This window comes from Diabrotica undecimpunctata, chromosome 10 (genome assembly GCF_040954645.1).
Source record: "Diabrotica undecimpunctata isolate CICGRU chromosome 10, icDiaUnde3, whole genome shotgun sequence".
In the NCBI taxonomy this organism is placed as follows: Eukaryota; Metazoa; Arthropoda; class Insecta; order Coleoptera; family Chrysomelidae; genus Diabrotica; species Diabrotica undecimpunctata.
In genome coordinates, this window is record NC_092812.1 from 39,026,384 (window position 1) to 39,047,870 (window position 21,487).

Here is a 21,487-nt window from a genome sequence, read left to right on the forward strand (position 1 = left end):
TGTGAAGGTGACATGTTATTTAAATAAAGGGGTTCAACCCACATACACAGCCGTACACATGTAGTTTGAATAATTTTTGTATAGAAATATTTCAATATTGTTCTGAAACTATTTTCTTGTGGCATGTTTTTCAATGAATATTTTATATATGAGAATAAACTGCACTATTTCTTTGTATATAACGTTTTGATTTTCAACCCGGAAATTGTTTTCAATAATAATTAAGATAAAAATTGGATACAATTAATATATCCAAAAAATTTTGTTATTTACAATTGACTGTAAATAAAATCTTGACAGTTTAGCCTTACTTGGCCTCGGTCTTGGAGGCATCAGCCATATATACACTTTCTCTAAAGCTGAAAATCTGGAAATGTGTTGTTATACACTAGATTGATATTAAATTTCAATATTTTTATGATTATTGCTAGATAGGTGTTAAGTTTTTGGTAATTATCTAGGATGTTTCCCTGATTTATCCTGAAGTTATCCCTGATAACTTATAGGTGTTAACAAAAGACAAAAAATATGTAAGCAGCCTTTATCTTATCAAATGAAGAAGTTTATCTAGTAAATTCATATTTAAAGATACAGCAAGATCTGATATTAAAACAAGTTATCATTAATAATATGCTAATACTAATGAGGTACCAGCATATCAGACACACATCATCTATAATTAAGAATAACCCAACACATGAGAATATAACACATAACCAAAAATATGAGAATCTGATATTGATTGAGAGCATAACAAGACCTTTCAAGACTTTCACCTGTAGGAGTGTTAGCATGGTCTATGCCTCCAAGACCAAGGCCAAGTAATTATAAACTGTCACGATTTTATTTACCGCCAATTGAAAGTAACGCTTTTGGTTTATTCCAATATACACCACGGTGTTCCAAGAAGATTTTAAAAGTCTGCAACTAAAGAAATAATAAATGTTTTTAAATAAACATTGGGAAATATCAATTATCCTACTGGCTTTACAACCCTGTGTGGGTCCTAACTTCCTCAAGAATTTCTGTCCAGTCCTCCCTATCCAATAACTTCCTTCGCCAAGCACGTATTCCCATATTTCTCATAGATGTTATTAAAGAACCTTGTTCTGGGTCTTCCTCGTCTTCTTCTCTCACCAATGGGTGTATCAAGCAGGGTTTTTAGCTGAGCCATTTTGTGAGTGGTTGTGAGTACAGGTATTATAGGTGATTTCAGGTATACTTCAGACCTGTGACATCATCGCAGGTATTCTAACGTCATCACAATGAAAAAAATTATACGAGTCAGGGGATAAAAGTGAGCTTAAATGAAATGGTTTTTATCCCAAATTTAGCGGTATACCTCAATGAGGGTACTAATGTATTTATTTTAACAATAACCAATAACATTGAAGATGCAAAATAATTTTATAAAAAGTGTTCAAAATGACCTTCTATTTCAACACAAGCGCCGAACTGTGTAAGCAGTTTATGTGTATATGGCACATGTATCATTGTAACCTGAGGACACGCTGGTCTAACTATTTTAGTTTAACATCGTCTGCATCTATAGGTTTTTCATTACAAACGATTTCTTTTAAATAGCCCCATACAAATAAATCTATGGGTGAAAACACAGAAAGCACAAAGGCACAAGCCATCGGAAAGGTCTGTTAGTTCCAATCCTACTGTTTGGAAATGTGGTATTAAAGTAATCGTTTAAAATACTGCTGTTATGTGAAGGTGTGCTATCTTGTTGCCATACCATAACGCCTCTTTTGCGTAAAGGAATATTCTTCATTAATTCATTAACATGCTTATCGTCCATAAAATCCAGATATATCTGACCATTTAAGTGGTCTTGAAAAATATATGGACCTATTAAATGTCCATTAAGTAACCCATGACCACTCCGTTAACTAGGAAGTTTGTGAATCAATAAAGACGAAATATGTTGTCATGTGAACTACAGTACTCAACAATTGAAGTGGATAATTTTAAAATTCCTAAAATTAACATATAAAAATATTTTTAAAATAATTGCCTGTACTATACTCTATATGCTATCTTTATTGCCAATATTTTTTGCATGTGGTTTTTTTCTCCCTATTCTTATCGGCCCTTATCTCGTACAAAGAGAGACATGTTGTTCCAAATATGGATATATCATTCGTATACAATGCTTGTATTGGCTTTACCAGTTGTCAATAAGTCAAGAAATCTATTTATCACAAAAAAATTATGCCGCAAAGACGTTTAGAACTAGTGCAGCTCGAGCAATTAGTTAGTTGGATCCAACAAGGCATAACTCAACAAGAGGTTGCTATGAGGCTAAATGTGTCGCAAAGTGTGATAAGTCGTGCATGGAATCGGAATGTAGCAACTGGATCTGCAACATACAGGCATGGGGGAGGAAGAGAACGATCTACAACTCGTCGGCAAGACCGCTTTGTAGTTCTGACCGCGAGAAGAAACCCAACATTCACGGCTTCCAGAATTAACAGTATCTTCAGGCATGCTACTGGACGAGAGATTTCCAGTCAAACTATCAGAAGACGGTTACATGCATCCAATTTAAGGGCTAGACGGTGCGCTACCCATCCACGACTAACTAGGGAGCAGCGTGCATGCAGAGATCGCTGGGCGATGGAACCCTATCAGTGGAATTTCAAAAATTTGAGGAATTGTCTTTTTACTGACGAGTCCAGATTTCGTTTGTATACGAATGATGGCCGAATATTGGTGTGGAGGGAAAGAGGACAGCGTTACAATGAAAATCTGAGAGTCACGACCACTCTTTTTGGAGGTGGATCCGTTTGCGTGTGGGAAGGCATATGTTTTGACGGTCGCACGAATTTAGTCGTCTTAATTAATGACACAATGACTGCTACACGATATGGAGACAGAGTCATAGTAATAATAGTTGTTCCATTTTTTGGTGCAATAGGCGAACAATTTGTTCTGATTGATGATAATGCTCTCCCTCACCGTGCGAGAATTGTCAACGAGTGTATACAAGCTCATGGCATTACAAGAATAGAGTGACCACCGTGTTCACCTGATATAAATTGCATTGAACATGTTTGGGCCGAAATGTCTAGGCAACAAAACAGGCTCCTTCAACCGCCCCAAACCTTAGATCAGTTGGCCAATATATTACGCGCGATTTGGGAAGGTATACCGCAGCAGTTCATCAATAATTTAATAAGAGGTCTTCCAAATAGAGTTAGAGCACTAAGGCGACACAGAGGTAGGCCCACACACTATTAATTTTTCTTTTCGTGATATTAGAAATTGAGCAGGAATAGAAATTTTAGGTTGTTAATTTTACAATTCTTGTTTATTTTCTATTTTTTTTTTCTTAAAGAATTTCTTTCGGTTCATCTGTATGAAAATACGAAGTAAAAATAAATCTTTATTTATATCACTCCATTTTTCTATTTGACCTTATGAATAAAAATTAAAATACACAAATTCATAATATCCACTTCAATTGTTGAGAAGTGTAATATAGAGTTAGTTGCACTCGTACCTTCCGCTGGATTATGCGCCTCCTTCGATAAATAATAATTAAGAGAAATTTACATAACACATACCATACCAATGTAAATAGGTGCTTATTATTTTCATTTTCTATGTAAAGCTTCTTATATAATTTCTCCGATGCGTTGCTTTTTATTCTGTTGAATAATGTAATTAATAGTGACTACTATTGTGTATATTATAGCTTGTTTGTTTTGTTTTGTTTTTTTTTTATTTAATGCTGATGAAAAATTTCAATATATTAACAAATTCTTTTATTTTTGTTACAGTTTTAATATTATGCAGACCAAGTTCCGAAGGAAATATAGGATATGAAACTCTAATTCCGAACATAGGTAAAGTTGATCTCAGTGCAGTCGAGCGATTGATAAATGCTGCTGTTGGTCAAAATGGAAGGCAATACTTTACGCAAGTAAATGGAAAACCTGTCACAATAGAGATAATAGATGCTGATCAGATGCCAAATCATCAAACCTCTAATAGTCAATCTTATTGGCCACAGCAGAATTTCAACAGAGAGCAATGGCCACAACGTACACAGCAGAGACCACAAGCAAATGTTTACATTACCAAAGATACAAGATACTCTAGTTATCCTAATATTGAAGTATACGATGTATATACTGGTGAAGGGCCTATTAACCAGAGATATCCAAATCGACGATACCCCAATGGGCAGCTAATTCCAGTAGGACCTATTAGAACATATCCTGAACGGAATGTTTATCCTTATAACCCAGTTAAAACGCCAGATCCTTATGCAATGTATAACAATAGATATCCCGGTGATATAAACTCTTGGAACACTAATATTTATGATAATTCTAAACAAAGTCCTGAACAACCTACAAATCAACGACGTCCTAATATGGTGAACCATACTGATTCTTCTTCACCACGTCCTGAGATTAAAGATACTTCAAATGATGACAGTATCAAACAAGACAATAAAGATCCTAATCAACTTGACTCAAACAAAAATCCAAACATATCAAAGGAACCTAAAAAATCCGATTCCAATAATGTTGCAGGTTACATTAATAAGTTTCCTGTTATATTATTAAATGAAAATGAAATAAGAAAATAAGAAATATTTATGATAAATTTATATAGATTTTATCTGTAAATGTCGTTAAAAAATGATTATTTGTGTAGTGAGAGAAATTAAATATAATAAAGATTTTTTTATGTGTATTCCACAACCTTCTCTTACTAGTCCAGTAAATGAACGTGAAATACGGCGTTACCCTGTAATTTTCCGTTTCACCAACGAATTGCGTGAAAATTTGGCTGGGTTGCTTTAGGTTTTACTTGTCATCCACTACACTTTTGGACATGTGCCGTTGGTTGATTTTTATTTTTTATGGGTGAAAACTACCCCTATTAGAAAAAAATCGTATAATTATAAATTAAAACGGTTTATTGGTTCAAATTATCTTTTAGTAATGTGAATGAATGTCAATTAACATTAAACAACATAATTTAAGATTTTATTAGTTATCCAAAGCCATTAATTAAATAAAAAAAAAATAAAAAAAACAAGATTTTATCACCGTTTCACACCTAAATGTCACCCCGTAGATTAATTATAAAATTGTTTAAAAAAGAATAATAGTTAGACAATCTTTATCGGATAAATTTTTAACGTTTCAATCAACCAATTGAACGTGACACCAAGCTCCGCTTGGTACTTGTCCCCCGTACTATATTAGTCCAAAGCAACCTCACTAAATTATAAATATTTTTAGTAGCCGTTCCATCCTATATAAGCCGATACAAATTTTTATTCGCTCTTTTTTCAATCATATCACTACAATCATTCTACAATGAAACGTTAGTCACACAAATTGGTTAGGGTCTTAGCAGTATACACGGCGATTACTATGAGGAGCAAGCAATAGCCAACTACACTACCTTGGGAAGCAAACAACAGCCAACCACACTACCTTGCGGAAATAATCAGCAACCACCCATACTACCTTAAATCCACTGATGCGTCAGAATATAATTTGAAACCCATTTACCAACATGGGGACAAAAATGATTGCTATAATCTAGACTAACAACAACCAAGCAACCCTACCAATAACCACCGACAGCGGCTAACTTCCACAAAGATCGGAACCCTTCCTGGAGAACTGAACGACTCCTTCAGAACGAACTAAAGCTGAGTATTTTTTTATACTTAAATTATTTTATACCGGCAACCGGCAGAATCTTTGAGTCTCAGTTTAAAAATTTATTTTTGTTTCACATTCATAATAATATGAATTCTGTTTATTATTATTGAATAAATATATATACCTTTACTATGACTTCGTAATTTTTTTTTATTTCCTGTACCTGTCTGGGATTGGTATGGGAAAATAATGAACAGGGAACGAATCCAGGGCTGAGCAGTCGGGTAGAGCACCATTCTGATGGATGAAACGGTGGGCGTTTTTCTCTTGAATATCCTTAGGGATATTCGAAGAATTTCTCCCCCCGTTTCTTCCAGCAGTGTGGTGTTGCTTAACACCCTGGTCTTAATACGAATAAACGTTACAAAATGGCGGCCAGCCAGCTAAATCCTGTTTATTCTTTCTCGCGCTTTTCTTAGTCAAGATGCAGCAAGTGGAAATTTACTTTTATAGTATTTTGCAGATTTTTATCGCTAATAGTAATGACTTCAAAATGGTTCAAATACTTGGCTTTGCATTTTTTTCCTTTGATATATTTTAGAACTACTTAATTGCCTCTTGCTGGTAGAAATCTATATTTAATGATATCTCCTAATATTTTTATCTGTATTATTTATTATTAAGATAAATATTTTTACTGCTTGTGGTAATGTAAGTATATATACAGTTTGTCCCAAAAATAGTAAATTTTCAGAATTTAAATTTTGTTATACTGAATTGATAATTTTATTATCTTTACTTGATTTTCTATACTATTTACTATCATTTCATCCTTTACTCTTCGCCAGTTGTAAGTTTCTTCTTTTCTCTTTCACTTTTTGCTAGTTTTTAAAACTAGCTTCTCTTTAGTAATCATGGAACTCCTTCTTAATCCAAAACACCTTAAAACTGATTAATTGGCCTATGAACTTAGCCTTAGAGTTTCTGCAGTGCCCACAAATGTTGCGGAGCGCAGGATATCCCTTCGGGGGTTACTTGAAGACGAAAGGAAGACAACCCCGGAATTTTAGTTGACCCCGGCTTTTAAGCGGTATGTCAACGACGCTCAAAAAACGTACCAGCAATTGAAAACCTTGGTCGAGGGTTTCACTGGTACCAGCGCAACTCCTAGTTATCGGACCATTTCCGATCGTTTTCACCAACTCTCTGGAAGAGCACGTCGCCTTGCCGCATCAGATGAAGAGGAGGAGGCGATCAAACAAAATTTTAAAATGGACGTATCCATCCTTCGTGGTGAGCTGGAGAAAAAACTAAGAAATCCTCCCGATTAAGAGGAGCATCAACACTTTTCTTTTCTTGTCGATCGGATAGCCAAGCGGGCTGGGCGGCTGGCTTCTCCTTCGCTTCACTGCGAGAGATGTCAGTTCAAATCCCCAGCTCGGTGTACAGAAAACAAAAAGGCTAACGCAGCAGTTTAAAATTCTAAATGAATCTGCGGCTTAGTCTAGAATATGCTGGTATCTGATCGGCCTATGGTGGAGCAGTACGGCAAGAGATAAGGGCTTGCGGCTTGGTGATACTCCTCCATAGATCCCTACCGGAAGGGCGTGTGCCGCCTAAACGTCTGTCTTTAACGTCTGTCCCGGTCACAGGACCGATGCGAAGTGTCTCAGGTACTCTTAACCCACACACATACACATCTGTGTTGGTTTGAAGATAAAATTCGACTCTGACTATTCTTATCTCAAATACACATCTGTGTCATTTTGCAGATGGCCCGTCTCGTAATATGTAGTATTTAACACAGATGTATTTTTGTACCGGCTGTAAGCTGTAATCTTAAAATATGGGGAAAATCGAAACTACCACAAAGTCTGTTAATGTTATATAAATGTTTGTGTATAGTTGCGAAACTGCAACAGTTTCCCTGCGTTGGCATACGTGCCAATAAAACATAACTGTACTTTGTACTCGCGACGCATTGGACAAATTCCGAAACCGTAAACACTTCTTCAGTTAAAAAACGAACGAGATACTTACAATACTACAAATAGATTACAAATAGATAAATACATACTAAATATACATCACTACAATTATACAATTATCAGTACTAAACATAAAACAGATTTCCCCTCTAATAGGAAGTGCATTCCTCTTATTATCCTAGGATACAATACATGAACTTGACGCCATCGAGATGTGGCTATACAAGTGAATCCTCAGGATATCATGGACGGACCAGTTAACCAACGGGACCGTATAAAAAAGAACGAGGAAAGAAAGAAAAGTGATGTATATGATTAGAAGGCAAGAATCATATTTCGTGGTTTTTTTAGTTGTAAAGAATTATGTTTTGAATTGAGAAACTAAATGTACCTAAAATATGAAAAAAATTACGATATTGCTTACAAAGCAGTAAAGATAAGGTTAAATATCCGTGTTGCAGAAAACCACAAAAAGTTCTGTGGTATTGTAAGCATAGGTGATGATAACAAATAGTTCACAATATTCCAATGTATATATTCGGAATGCGATAATTTTATTTATGAAAAGTAGAAAATTATAGGTGTCATGTTATTTAATAAAGAGTTCAAAATAAACTTATAAATCGTAATAACTAAAGTAAATATGCTTAGTGGTAAAAACTTACGAACTATGCATCTGTGTGTCTCATGTACCCTCTGATACTCTCTGGTATTGTGTCTCTGCTAACCTCTGCTGTTACACTCTGAGACTCTTTGTTATTGTGTCTTTGCTACCCTCTGCTACCCTCTTTTTTTTGGCTTTAGGGTAAATACCCACACAGCTAGACACAAATTTTTAAAAACAGAACAATACAGGGATTACACAAGGATTACACTCTTCTCGCCCAGAGGCCGATCAAGGCATTTTATAAACGATAAAAGGTAGGCCTCGGACAGGTATACATACACTAAGGAAAGACATAAGGTATCAACAAAGATGGTTGTTATATTTGTATATTCATTGTTCTGACGAAAAACAGTAAACAATCGTAAATTTCTTTTCTGTCTAAAGCAAGGAGATGCAGTATATTATATGGGCTTTCAATGTTTAATTTTAAAAGTTTTCTGAAAAGCTCATTAGATTGAGCTCTATATTTTAAACAATCAAAAAAGATGTGGTCCAGGTCACCGATTTTATCACAGACTTCACAAAGATCACTCTCAAGTATTTTTATTTTAAACAAATGTGCTGGATACCACGCGTGACCAAACTTCATTCTGCTGATAGTAGTTATACTTTTTCGACTGTAATCGTACTCATTGTACCAAGGTTTTCTCCTTAATTTGGTTTCAAGCCTGGTGTAACGTCTTGGATTTGTAAAGCTGTACTCTTGCCATAAATAGGACTATTTCTTCATCATTCTCTGTTTTGCTATGATTATTTGTTCATCTGTGGTTAATTCGTTATTTATTTGTTCCCCCATTACTATGCTTTCTTTGTCAATTTGATCTGCAATTTCATTGTTTGTTATTTCTGCGTGTGCTTTGACCCAGAAGAATTTTATATATTTATTTTGATCTTGTAAATGTTTAAGTACTACTTGGATGCTAAAAATAATGTCATTGGTTGTGTTTGAGTGTGATTTTAAAATTTTAAGAACGGAAAGTGAATCAGAAAAGATTATAGCATTCTGATCCTCTTTCTGATGAACATATTCTAGTGCTTTTAGAATTACTATTGCCCCAGCTGTGAAAATAGATGTGTTTTTGTTTAACTTATATTTTTTCTGTGTACGTTTAGGTATTACGAAAGCGCAACTCCAAATAAAGGGGTATATTCACATCACAGGAAACAAAGTGATCAAAGTAGTCGGTCGCTACCTTTTTTTTGGTTTTAAGGTCACGTTTCTTAATCCATCACAAATAGGAGGAGAGTTTTTATGAATCCAAAAAGGATTAGTTAAGTCGTATTCGTTTAACTTATATATGCAGCTAATGAATGGTGAGTTTTTGTTTAGCGACTTAATAATCATTTTTTCAGCTAAAAATGATCTTCTTAGTTCTAATGGATGTTCGATTGCTTCAGCTCTTAACGGTTCAACTGGTGTAGATTTCATTGCTCCCAGACATATTCTGGGTGATTTGTTTTGTATAATATCCAGCTTACGTAGATTTGTTTTATTGGCTGTTCCATTAAGTGTACAACCATAATCAATTATTGATCTTATGTAAGCTTTATAGAAGAATAGAGCTGTTTGAGGTTCTGCACCCCACCAAGATCGCATTATGGATTTTAAGAAGTTTAGTCCTGTATTGCATTTTGTCTCTATTTGTTCAATATGAAGTTTCCAGGTCAATTTTCTGTCTAATGTGATTCCTAAGTATTTGACCTTGGTATCGACCGGAAATTCTATACCATCTATTGTAATTTTCTGCATCGGTTTCATGTTATGCCTAGTGAAGATTATAACTTTGGATTTTTCTGCGTAGATTTGTAGCCCTAAATCACGTATGGATCTTAAAACGAGTTTTGTGCTTGAATTCAAGCGATTTATGCATTCGTCGAGATGTTTGCTACGTGTATAAACAACAAAATCATCGGCATATTGTATAATAGTTGCTTTAGATATGAAGGTGTGTAAATTAGTAGTGTATATATTAAAAAGTAATGGTGCAAGGACAGATCCTTGTGTCAAACCTAAATTTGCAGTTTGGTATTTTACTGGGCACCCATAATGTCCTCTAAGCCCTACTTGCCTGTTTATATATAATTTGCATATCATGTTAGCAACTTCTTGAGGGAGTTGTAATTTCATCATTTTTTTCCCGTAAGATGGACCAGTTGACATTGTTGTAGGCACCTTTAACACCTAGAAACATCGTTCGAATATACTTGTTTTCAGTTAAGCCTATTTGTATGTCTGTAACTAAGTGTGTCACCGCATCTATGGTTCCAAAACCTTTTTTAAAACCATATTGTGTAGTTGGCAGAGCGCCGGTTGTATTTAACCATCATTCCAATCGGTTTTTAATTATTCTTTCGAAAACCTTGAATATACACGGCATAAGTGCAATAGGTCTATATGAGTCACAAAGGTGGGGGTCCTAGTTTGGTTTGTGTATTGGTATTACAATAGCCTTTTTTCATTCTTCTATACTTTCCCCATTGATCCAGATATCATTAAGAATTTTGATTAGAAACATCTTGGCATTGTTTGGTAATTGGAATATCATAGGATATCTAATATCATCATATCCAGTTGATGTATTCTTTCTGTTTTTAATGATATAATTTAATTCTGGTAAGCTAATTGGTTGACTAAAAATCTTATGATTGGTATATACCTTTCCCATATATCCTATTCATTTTTCTGGCCTGAGTCCATATGTTTGTCAATGGTGTATTTATATTTAAGTTTTCGCACCAGAGCTGCCAATGTGATTTAGCTTTAGATTTTAAAAATTTTTTTGTTTTTGAAATTTCGTTTTTACATTTCACATAATTTTCCATAGTGCTTTATTGCTTATACGTGTTGAGCATTTGTTTTCTTGTTTTAATAGCCTCATCGTAGCTTTGATCCCACCATGGTGGAAGAAGAGTATTTTTATTCAGTTTAAAGGGTTGGTACATGGGTATAGAGGCATTGGCTGCCTTATTTATCCCTTCAACTAATAAGCTATAATTATGTTCCGCGTTATTGCTATTTTTAATGTGTTGTGAGAAATATGTATTCGCAACTTCTTGCTATAGACTTCAATCTGGATGTCTTTACTTTCCATGCCTTTGTTAATTTCTATAATAATTGGAAAATGGTCTGAACCCAGTACATCAGGTAAAGTTTCCCATGCACAATTAATTGCTATATTAGGAGTTGCAAAAGTTAAATCCACGACTTAATTATTCCCAGTATTTGTGAACCTTGTAGGTGATTAAAAGTACTAACTCCGTATTGTCTGAAGCGGTTATAATATGCGTGCCTTTGGTGTTACTTTTGTATGATCACCATGTTGAATGATGCGCATTGAAATCACCTCCAAATATACTATTTGACTTGATACAGTTAAGAATTGCATCGCAATCGGCAGTTGTTGTTCGTATGTCAGGTGGGCAGTACAATGAGAAACATGTTAGCGTTATTTCACTGTTATTCAATATTTGTATACCACACATTAAAATATTTTCATTAAAATTTTTTTTAATTGGAATTTCTTTAAAACAAAATACATTTCTGACAAGGATTGCCACACCTGCATAACCATCATTTCTATCTTTCCGAATAATATTATAACCTTTGAAATTATATTGTTTATCTGGCTTAAACCATGTCTCTGAAATTAAGGCAATATCAATTATATTTATATTTTAGCATTTAACTAAACTCAGTTTATTAGCTACAGCCGATTGCGCATTCTATTGTAAAATCTTTATTTTATTTTTTATTTTATTAGCCATTACTTAAATTTATTGAATTTGTTAATTTTACTATAAATGTATACTTTATCTAACTTTTCTAAATCGCTAAAAGAATCAAACTCTTCGAGTACACTTTTAAAAATATTGAATAATATGTTTATAAATTCATCTGTATTAGGATCAGGATCGGCACTGTGTAAAATATTTGAGGGAAGAGGTCTTTTTGGACCAAATTCAAAAGGAAACATAGCTTCAGTACGGGAGATTGGGCTTTTCTTTTTTTAAAATGTGAAGAAGTTTCAGGTTGACTTGGAGGGACTTTTTGTGTTTGATTTTGGGTATTGGATGAGGATGGTTTAGGTATATGTTTGGTGTTAGTTTGACTTGGAAGATGTAGAAAGCTTTCATTATTTAGCATACCTAATACTTCAAAACTATTCCTTGTACTAACAGCAGATGTAAAAGAGTTTTTTAGACTGTCCTGTAGAACACCGGGGGATTTTATCTTCTCCTGAAGTGGTGCTCACTGCCTGTTGGGGCAATACCTTCGATCTGGTTCTAATTATAATAATTAAATAAAATGTTACCTTAAGTTGGCGATCACACTTCTCGTATTACACTTTAAAAACCACTTACAACTTAAAAAACTTTATTTTGCTTTAGTTAAACATTCTGTGGTGAAAAAATGAGCGAATTATTTTTAATTAATCAAATATGACAGTGACAATGACTGATGTTTTTTTCTATAATTGGTTTCAAATGAGTGTAGAGTAATAAATCATGAAGTGTCATAAAATTTGCCTGAATTTCGGTGTCGTCATGGGCGTCGGCAAATGGACGGATGTCAACTTCGTCGTCAAAAATTGATGTACCTCAAAATATCATATTTTGGATATTTTGTGATAACCAATTTTATTTAATTTTTCGATTAACTTATTCTTCAAACTCGTATTCCATTATATGGTCATTAAAGCTAATTACATTTTTATTTATAAAAACAAATTCACTTCCTTACTGAACGAATAAAAGCATTAGAAGAAACTGATAAGGGTATGACGCACCTCCTAATATTACTAAGAACTAAAATAAATCAACATGAAGACTAATAACGCGTAAGAGGTTTTACTTACACTTTCATTATAATCCCTCTTTTATTTTATTATTATCATTCGACATTCGACATTCGAGTTAGTAATTGTTACTACACCAATTAAACGTACAGTAATATTGTGATATAGAAATAGTGAAAAAGTTATAAAATGGCGACATTTACTCCAAAGAAAAGAGGTGTAAAAAATTCTCCGCTATCTGTTAGTGAAAAAGTTATAATTTTAAATGTATATGATTGCATAAAACACGATCACCCTAGTTTGTCTGTGCAAGAAAGTGTTGAGCGATGTGCCCGAATGACTGGAATTGGACAGTCCACGATTTTTAAATTATTGCGAGAAAGAAAGATATCAGGCCAGTTAAGTCCATGCAAGAGAAAATCAGGAAGACCAATAAAAATCTTAGGTGAAGACACCAAACGTGACATTCGAAGAAAAGTTCATTCGTTTTATTTTAAAAAGGAAATACCCACCCTTGACAAAATACTAATGGAGATAAGCCAAGATAACGATATTCCTTTGATATCCAGAAAACTTTTATGGAAAACTTTAAAAAGTATGAATTTTTCCTGGGAAAAGCACAATCGAAAGGCACTATTACTGGAAAGTGATGAAATCATTTGCTGGAGACGAAAATATTTGAGAACTATAAAACAGTACCGCAGAGAGCACAAGAAAATTTTTTATCTTGATGAGACGTGGATAAACGAAGGTTATATAGTCCAAAAAATGTGGCAAGATAAAAATGTAATAAGTGCTCGCCAAGCTTTCATAGAAGGCCTTTCGACGGGTATTAAAGTGCCTTCGGGAAAAGGGAAGAGGCTTATAATTGCTCACATTGGAAGCGAAGAAGGATTTTTAAAAGAAGGTTTGTTAAGCTTTGAGTCGTGTCGGACGGGAGATTATCATGAGGACATGAATTCGGATGTCTTCGAAGACTACTTCGGGGAAATGTTAAAATTTCTTTCAGCTGATTCGGTCGTGGTTATGGATAATGCAAGCTACCATTCAAGGCGCATAGAGAAGGTACCAACTTCAGCTTGGAGAAAGCAAGAAATTATTAACTGGCTGTCAAATAAAGGTATTCAGTTTGAGACGAATTCAATAAAGAAGGAACTACTAGCCGTAGTAAAACAACATAAATCTCGCTTCATAAAATTTGCCGTAGAAGATGTAGCAGAAAAGTATAAAGTAACTGTGCTACGCCTACCGCCATATCATTGCGAATTAAATCCCATAGAACTTATATGGGCACAAGTTAAAGGATATGTTGCAAGGCACAATACCACATTTAAAATGAAAGATGTCAAGGTATTGTTTGATCAAGCCATTATGGAAATCACATCAGAAAACTGGCAAAAAGCAATCCAGCATGTTTTAAAAGAGGAAGATAAAATGTGGGAACTGGACAACTTGGTCGATCAGGTGGTTGACCCTATAATTATAACACCAGGGGATGATGACAGTTCTTCGGATGAAGACTATAGTGATGTAGAATTGTAATAACGTATCCAGTAAAGTTTTTGTAGTTTTTGTGAATAAATTGATTTAAACTCCCCACAAGTGTTTCAATATGTAAAAGTTCATTAGTGTGTGTTTGTGAGTATTTCCCGATTTCGGTTCGTATATATTTTATTGTTACATTTTATATTTTTTTAATAACACTGTTCTGCTGTATTACATTTTTATTTCCTTTAATATGATTTTTAAGAATGCATATTCTTTTGTCAATTAACCCACTAGCGCGCCTCTGGCTCAATGTTTATCTGTCGATAACAATGGACTAATCCCTTAAAACAGGGTGATACCTACCTGCTCTTTATGAAACGACAGAATTTTGCAATGCGGACGGAATTTATTGACGGATTATTGACGGATTACCCTGTAGCGCTTTTGAATACTTCATGAGATTTTATTACTCTACACTCATTAGAAATAGATTATAATAAAATTGAGAAGAGAGTACGTGATAATCTCGCAATTTTGTGCAAAGAATATATGCAACATCTATCGTGCATTCTCGGGTACAACTCGACTTAAAACTAAAAGTAGTATTTTTTTAAAAAAAGGGTGTTCGTCATTTTGATCATAATTTTAGGTTGCGCTACGCAACACGTCCTTTGCTTCTAAGAAAGTTAAATTTTTTTCGGCCATATGTCTTTTAATTTCATTTTGTTCTTTAAATTTTGGACATTGTTTAGAAATGGATTTATGCTCATAATTTTTACAGTGTATACAATAACTGTCTTGTGGGTCTCTACAGTTATGATCATAGTTTTTCTCCTGTCCGCAGTTAATACATCTGGTTTTTGTACTGTTACAATTACGAAATATGTGTCCATGTTGCAAGCATTTAAAGCATTGTATAACTCTATGCACATAGGGTTCTACGGAACAGGCAACACTGTTTATGTATACATATCTGGGTAAAATGTTCCCTTCAAAAGTAAGTAATACCATTTGTCTGGGGACATATGCTTTTTCTCTATTTAAATCAATTTTCCTTTTGAGTCGAGTGACTTCCGTTACTGTTATATTGGATATTATATTATCAAAAAGATATTCATCTTTAAAAGCAGTATCTACGTTTCTTATTATGCCTTTTCGTTGAAGCACATTATTTGGAATATATGCTTTTAGTTGTTTCTCTTTTAAATTTTCATTTTTTACTAAATTATTTCCATCTTTGGGGCTTTTAACTTGTACTCTTACCCAATTCTTCCCTACTCTGTCAATACTAAGAATATTTTTGATTGCTAATTTTTTGTGTAAAATATGACCTACCTTCATAGGATGCAGTTTGCCAATATTTTCTTCATTTGTTTTTTCAATGAATACATATACCTTATCCGTATAGAGATAACCTTTTTGTAGATTAAACAGCTTACTTTCTTTTTCCTGTTCCTTGGTCTGTAGACATTCTTCCACTTGGTACATATTTTGGGTCCCCCTTTGTCAGGGGGAGAGTTTTCATCCATTTTTGTAAACTACCACTACATACACACAAACAACAACAATAACAAACACTTAAAAAACACAAAAACTGGGTTTATTTGCCAGGACTGAAATTGGTTTATTATTAATTGTCGCAAAAAACTATTCTTAATAACTATTGTTACGTAAAAATATGAGTCATAGTTTTTAACCTTTAAAACATGTTTTTATTCTAATATGTTGTAGAGATTACGAGAGGCCTCGATTTACCTGAGCGACCTTCCAGAACCAGTGCGAGGGAAATCCAGTTTGCCTTTACCGTTTCGCCATCGAAGGTTTTGGATTTTTCGAGATAACGGCACTGGTATATAATAACGGAACTTTATTTGGAAGGGACAGTTAATTCGGACGACGCGCTCGCGATAAAATGTTACGTTCGCTTTTTAATAAATTATGTATGTTTAGTGAAAATAAATAAATATCAGTCATTGTGCTTTTTAATGAATTAAGATAAGAACAAGACATTATAAATTAAAGACTTAACAATTAATAAATTCACAACAAATGGTGTCAGAAGTGGGATCGAACATAAATTAGACTTATAATAATAATACAAGTGAATATAAAATAATTGTGAAAATGGCTACGATTTATGAGCTGACAGTGACTAATTTAAGAAGACATCTCGAAGACAGAGAATTAGCTTCTACCGGAAAAAGGCTGAGTTAGTCCAACGACTAAAGAACGCTTTGCTAGAAGAAGGACTAGATCCAGAGACTTATATATTTGAAGATGCTGTCATCTCGTCGATTTCGAAATTAGAGAACAAAGTTTCCGGCGACATCGCATCATTGGAGAACAAAGTATCCGGCAACATCGCTTCTTTAGAAAGCAAAGTTTCTAACGAGATTTCTTCTCTGGAAAGCAAAGTTTCTGCTAACATCTCTAAAGTCACTTCAGAGATATCTGCTCTTGACGATAGAGTGTCTTCGTTAAAAAACCAAGTTGCTGCCGATATGTTGGCCTTCGAAGAAAAGATTAAAGAGATGGAAAGAAAGATGGAGGAAACAGGGACAGCAGAGAGAGGAAACAATCCAATTACAGTGGAGACAAAAGAAGAAGAGACGAAATGTAAGTTGGAAACACGGCCGAAATTTGAAGGAAGTGGAGGTTCTGTCCATGTGAAAGTCCCAACTTTCGATGGAAAATCGTCATGGAACAACTACATGAAACAGTTCGAATCAGCCGCAAGAGCAAATGGATGGTCTGAAAAAGAAAAGGCGGTAAACCTGACTATCGCTCTTCGAGGAGATGCCTTAGATGTGCTTCAGACCATAGCAGTAGAGGAGACCGATGATTTCGAACAACTGAAGAAGAGGTTAAATATGCGATATGGCCACGAACATTTGGAGCATGTATATCAGTCGCAGCTTAAAAATCGTAGACAGAAGAAAGATGAGGCTCTTCAAGAATATGAGGTAGATATTGCCAGATTAGTACGATATGCTTATCCAACAGCTCCCGAAGACATGATGGAAAAATTGGCCGTTCAAACGTTTATTGATGGTCTTCGTGATCATGAAATGCAGAGAACACTACGATTAGCTCGTCACAAGACGCTGGTTGATGTCTTATCCGCCGCCCTCGAATACGAGTCAGCTACGCAGGCCTCTGGCGGGTACAGTAAAGTTAGGACTGTAAAAGAGGAAGGAGATGAAGATAAACTTGACCAGCTCGTTAATATGATGAAAAGCATGACATACAAGAAAACGAAGACCATCAGATGCTGGAATTGTGGCGAAATAGGACACGTACGAAGCTCCTGTAAGCACCCTAGGTACGACGCAAATCAAGAAACTCACCATCAGGAAAACTAGAACGGGTCAGCCTTAGGGGGGCAGCTTCGACCCAGAACTTTTCCAAAGACCCTCTCATACTAATAGCTTCTTTGAAATGTCGTGAAGATAGTGTATATGTAGATGGAGACATAAATGGTAAAAAGCATACGTTGTTGGTGGATACCGGAGCGACCAGAACCATTATACGCCCGACAGTTATAAACAGCCGAAAGAAACTGTTACCAACGAGGTTACGACTTCGGACCGCTACAGGTGAAAATGCCAACATTCATGGAGAAATCCAGGTACAATTGGGAATTGGAGCAGAAAAGTTCGTCCATACTGTTATAGTTGCTGACATCGAAGAGGATGTTATATTAGGAATGGACGTAATGAATATGCATGGATTCCAATTGGATTTTAAGAATAAGGTAATCAAAGTTGGCAACGAGGAGGTATTTCTCCATCCACATAATGACAACACTGTGCAAGCAGCCATTACAGAAGATACAGTCGTGCCTGCGAGAAGCGAAACGATCATAGTAGCGCGGCTACAGGGATTTGTGGACGAAGGGAGACCTGTTATGATGGAGCCTTGGAACCACGACGATGAGGTTGGCCGTGGAATCATAATTGGAAAGGAATTGGTGACTTCGGCTAAGGAAATTCCTGTGAGACTTATCAATGTCAACGACTACCCAGTGACCATAAAGAAAGAGACAAAAGTAGGAACTTGTGTACCTGTGACATCCATAATCCGTCAGGCGACAACATCTGATAATTCCAACGATAAATTCGACCAAATGGTTGCAGTTGCAGGACAGTCTCTAAATCAGATGGAGAAAAGGAAATTAAGGGAATTTCTTCGGCAGTATCGTGATATTTTCGTACCGAAAGGAGGAAAGACGGGAAGAACTACGGTTGTTAAGCATAAAATTGATACTGGTAATGCTAAGCCAATTCGTCAAACAGCTCGACGATTACCACAGGCGAAAAGAGAGGAAGCTGAAACGATTGTTCAGGAAATGAAGAAAGACGGGGTGATAGAACCTTCTACGAGCCCATGGGTCTCTCCGGTGGTCCTGGTTAAGAAGAAAGACGGAACGACGAGGTTCTGTGTGGATTACCGTTTGCTGAACAACGTTACCAAGAAAGATAGTTATCCTCTGCCTCGGATCGATGACACATTGGACACATTGGCTGGAAGTAAATTGTTTTCTACTTTAGATTTGAAGTCTGGATACTGGCAGGTAGAAATGGACCCAGTCGATAAAGAAAAGACAGCCTTCACCACAGGATCTGGATTGTGGCAATTCAACGTTATGCCATTTGGACTTTGTAATGCTCCTGCGACATTTGAGAGGCTTATGGAAAATGTGTTGAGAGGGTTATCTTGGAAAACATGCCTGGTTTATTTAGATGACATAATCGTCTTGGGGGAGACATTCGAAGATCATTTGAGGAATTTAGAAAACGTTTTTAATCGACTTAAAGCTGCCCAATTGATGCTAAACCCCAAGAAGTGCCAGCTATTTCAAGGTAAAGTCAATTATCTGGGTCATATAGTCAGTAAAGAAGGAGTGGCCGTGGATAAGGGAAAAATCGATTCCATTAAGGAATGGCCAAAACCAACTGACAAACATCAAGTGAGAAGTTTTCTTGGACTATGTACTTACTACCGGAGGTTTATTAAGAAGTTTGCAGATATCGCTAAGCCATTAACGCGACTTACAGAGGAAGCAAGAGAATACCGCTGGGATATAGACTGCCAAAATGCCTTTGAAACGTTGAAAAAGCATTTAATAACCGCACCAATTTTGGGGTATCCACTGCCAGAAGGAGAGTTCATCTTAGATACGGATGCAAGTAACGTGGGAATTGGAGGAGTGCTGTCTCAGATTCAAGGAGGACAGGAACGAGTCCTCGGATATTTTAGTAAAGTCCTTTCAAAACCTGAGCGGAATTATTGCGTCACGAGAAGAGAACTTCTAGCAGTAGTTAAATCAGTAGAGCACTTCTACCAATACCTCTATGGCAGAAAGTTTCTAATCCGAACCGACCATGCCGCCCTTAAGTGGTTGATGCAGTTTAAGAATCCAGAGGGTCAGATAGCCAGGTGGATCGAACGACTCCAAGAATACGATTTTAAGATTGAGCACCGGGCCGGAGTTAGCCACAGAAACGCTGATTCTCTTTCCAGAAGGCCATGCCCAGCAGAGTGTTCCCACTGCAACAAAACGGAATCCAAGGAAGCAGCAGTGCTAAGAACGACGATTGTCAACGACGACTGGACGCCTACTAAGATAAGGGAAGAACAAGAGAGAGATCCAGTTATACAGAAAATCCGAAAATGGAAAGAGGAAAACCGTCGACCACCTTGGCAGGAAATATCAAACCTATGCTCAGTAGTTAAGACGTATTGGGCCCAGTGGGACTCATTTATCATCGAAGATGGCTTGCTCAAACGAGTCCTGGAAAATGATGACGGTTCAGAGAAGAGAAGACAGTTGGTGATCCCAAAGAGCAGAATAGCCGAAGTACTTCGTCAGTTACACGACAGTCCATCGGGAGGGCATTTTGGTGTAAGGAAAACCCTTCAGCGAATTCGGGAACGGTTTTATTGGATGAACAGTTCCGACGACGTAAAAGACTGGTGTAAGAAATGTGCTATTTGTGCTACGAGTAACGGGCCTCACCGGAAAAGGAGAGCTCCTATGAGACAATATAATGTTGGAAGCCCGTTTGAAAGAATAGCTTTGGACATTGCAGGGCCATTTCCAGAAAGTGAAAATGGGGGCAAGTACATGTTGGTAGTAATGGATTACTTCACTAAGTGGGTCGAGATTTACGCACTTCCAGACCAGAAGGCCGCCACCGTTGCAGATAAGTTGATCCAAGAATATATCAGCCGATTTGGAGTGCCTTTGGAGATCCATAGTGACCAAGGCAGGAACTTCGAAAGTGATCTATTCCAAGGAATATGTGATAGACTAGGCATGAAGAAAACAAGAACTACCGCGTATCATCCGCAATCGGATGGTATGGTAGAACGAATGAATAGGACAGTTGGCAAGTATTTGACAAAGATGGTGTCCGATCATCAGCGAGACTGGGACCAATACCTTCCGTTCTTCACAATGGCCTACAGATCTGCTGTTAACGAATCAACGGGCCAGACACCAGCCAGAGTCCTATTCGGACGCGAAATGCGACTACCTTGTGATCTAGAATTTGGGTGTCGACCTGGAGAAGATGTAGCAGGTGAAGATTATGTGATCGAATTACGAAGAAGAATGGACGATGTACATGAGTTGGTCCGTTCCCACCTTCAGATCGCTAGCGACCGAATGAAGAAACGGTACGATACACAAGCCGAAAAGGGTTGCTTTAAGAAGAACGACAAAGTATGGCTGTATAATCCCAAGAAGCGAAAAGGTTGTTCTCCCAAATTGCAGCAGTTTTGGGAAGGTCCATACCTCATCATGGAGAAGATCAACGATGTCATCTACCGAATAAGCAAGATTCCGAGGGGAAAACCGATGATAGTACACCATAACCGGTTGGCATCTTTCGAAGGTGACCA

The 21,487-nt window shown here is 36.2% G+C and overlaps 1 protein-coding gene across 1 annotated transcript in view; it reads left to right on the forward strand.

Moving 5' to 3' along the window:
• Window positions 1-4,716, forward strand: part of LOC140452092 (uncharacterized) — a 30,662-nt gene extending 25,946 nt beyond the window's left edge. Inside the window, exon 2 of the mRNA XM_072546155.1 lies at window positions 3,792-4,716. Within this exon, the coding sequence (XP_072402256.1) occupies window positions 3,792-4,609 (818 nt within the window). The 3' untranslated portion in view covers window positions 4,610-4,716. The remainder of the gene's footprint in view (window positions 1-3,791) is intronic.
• The last annotated feature ends 16,771 nt before the right edge of the window (window positions 4,717-21,487 follow it).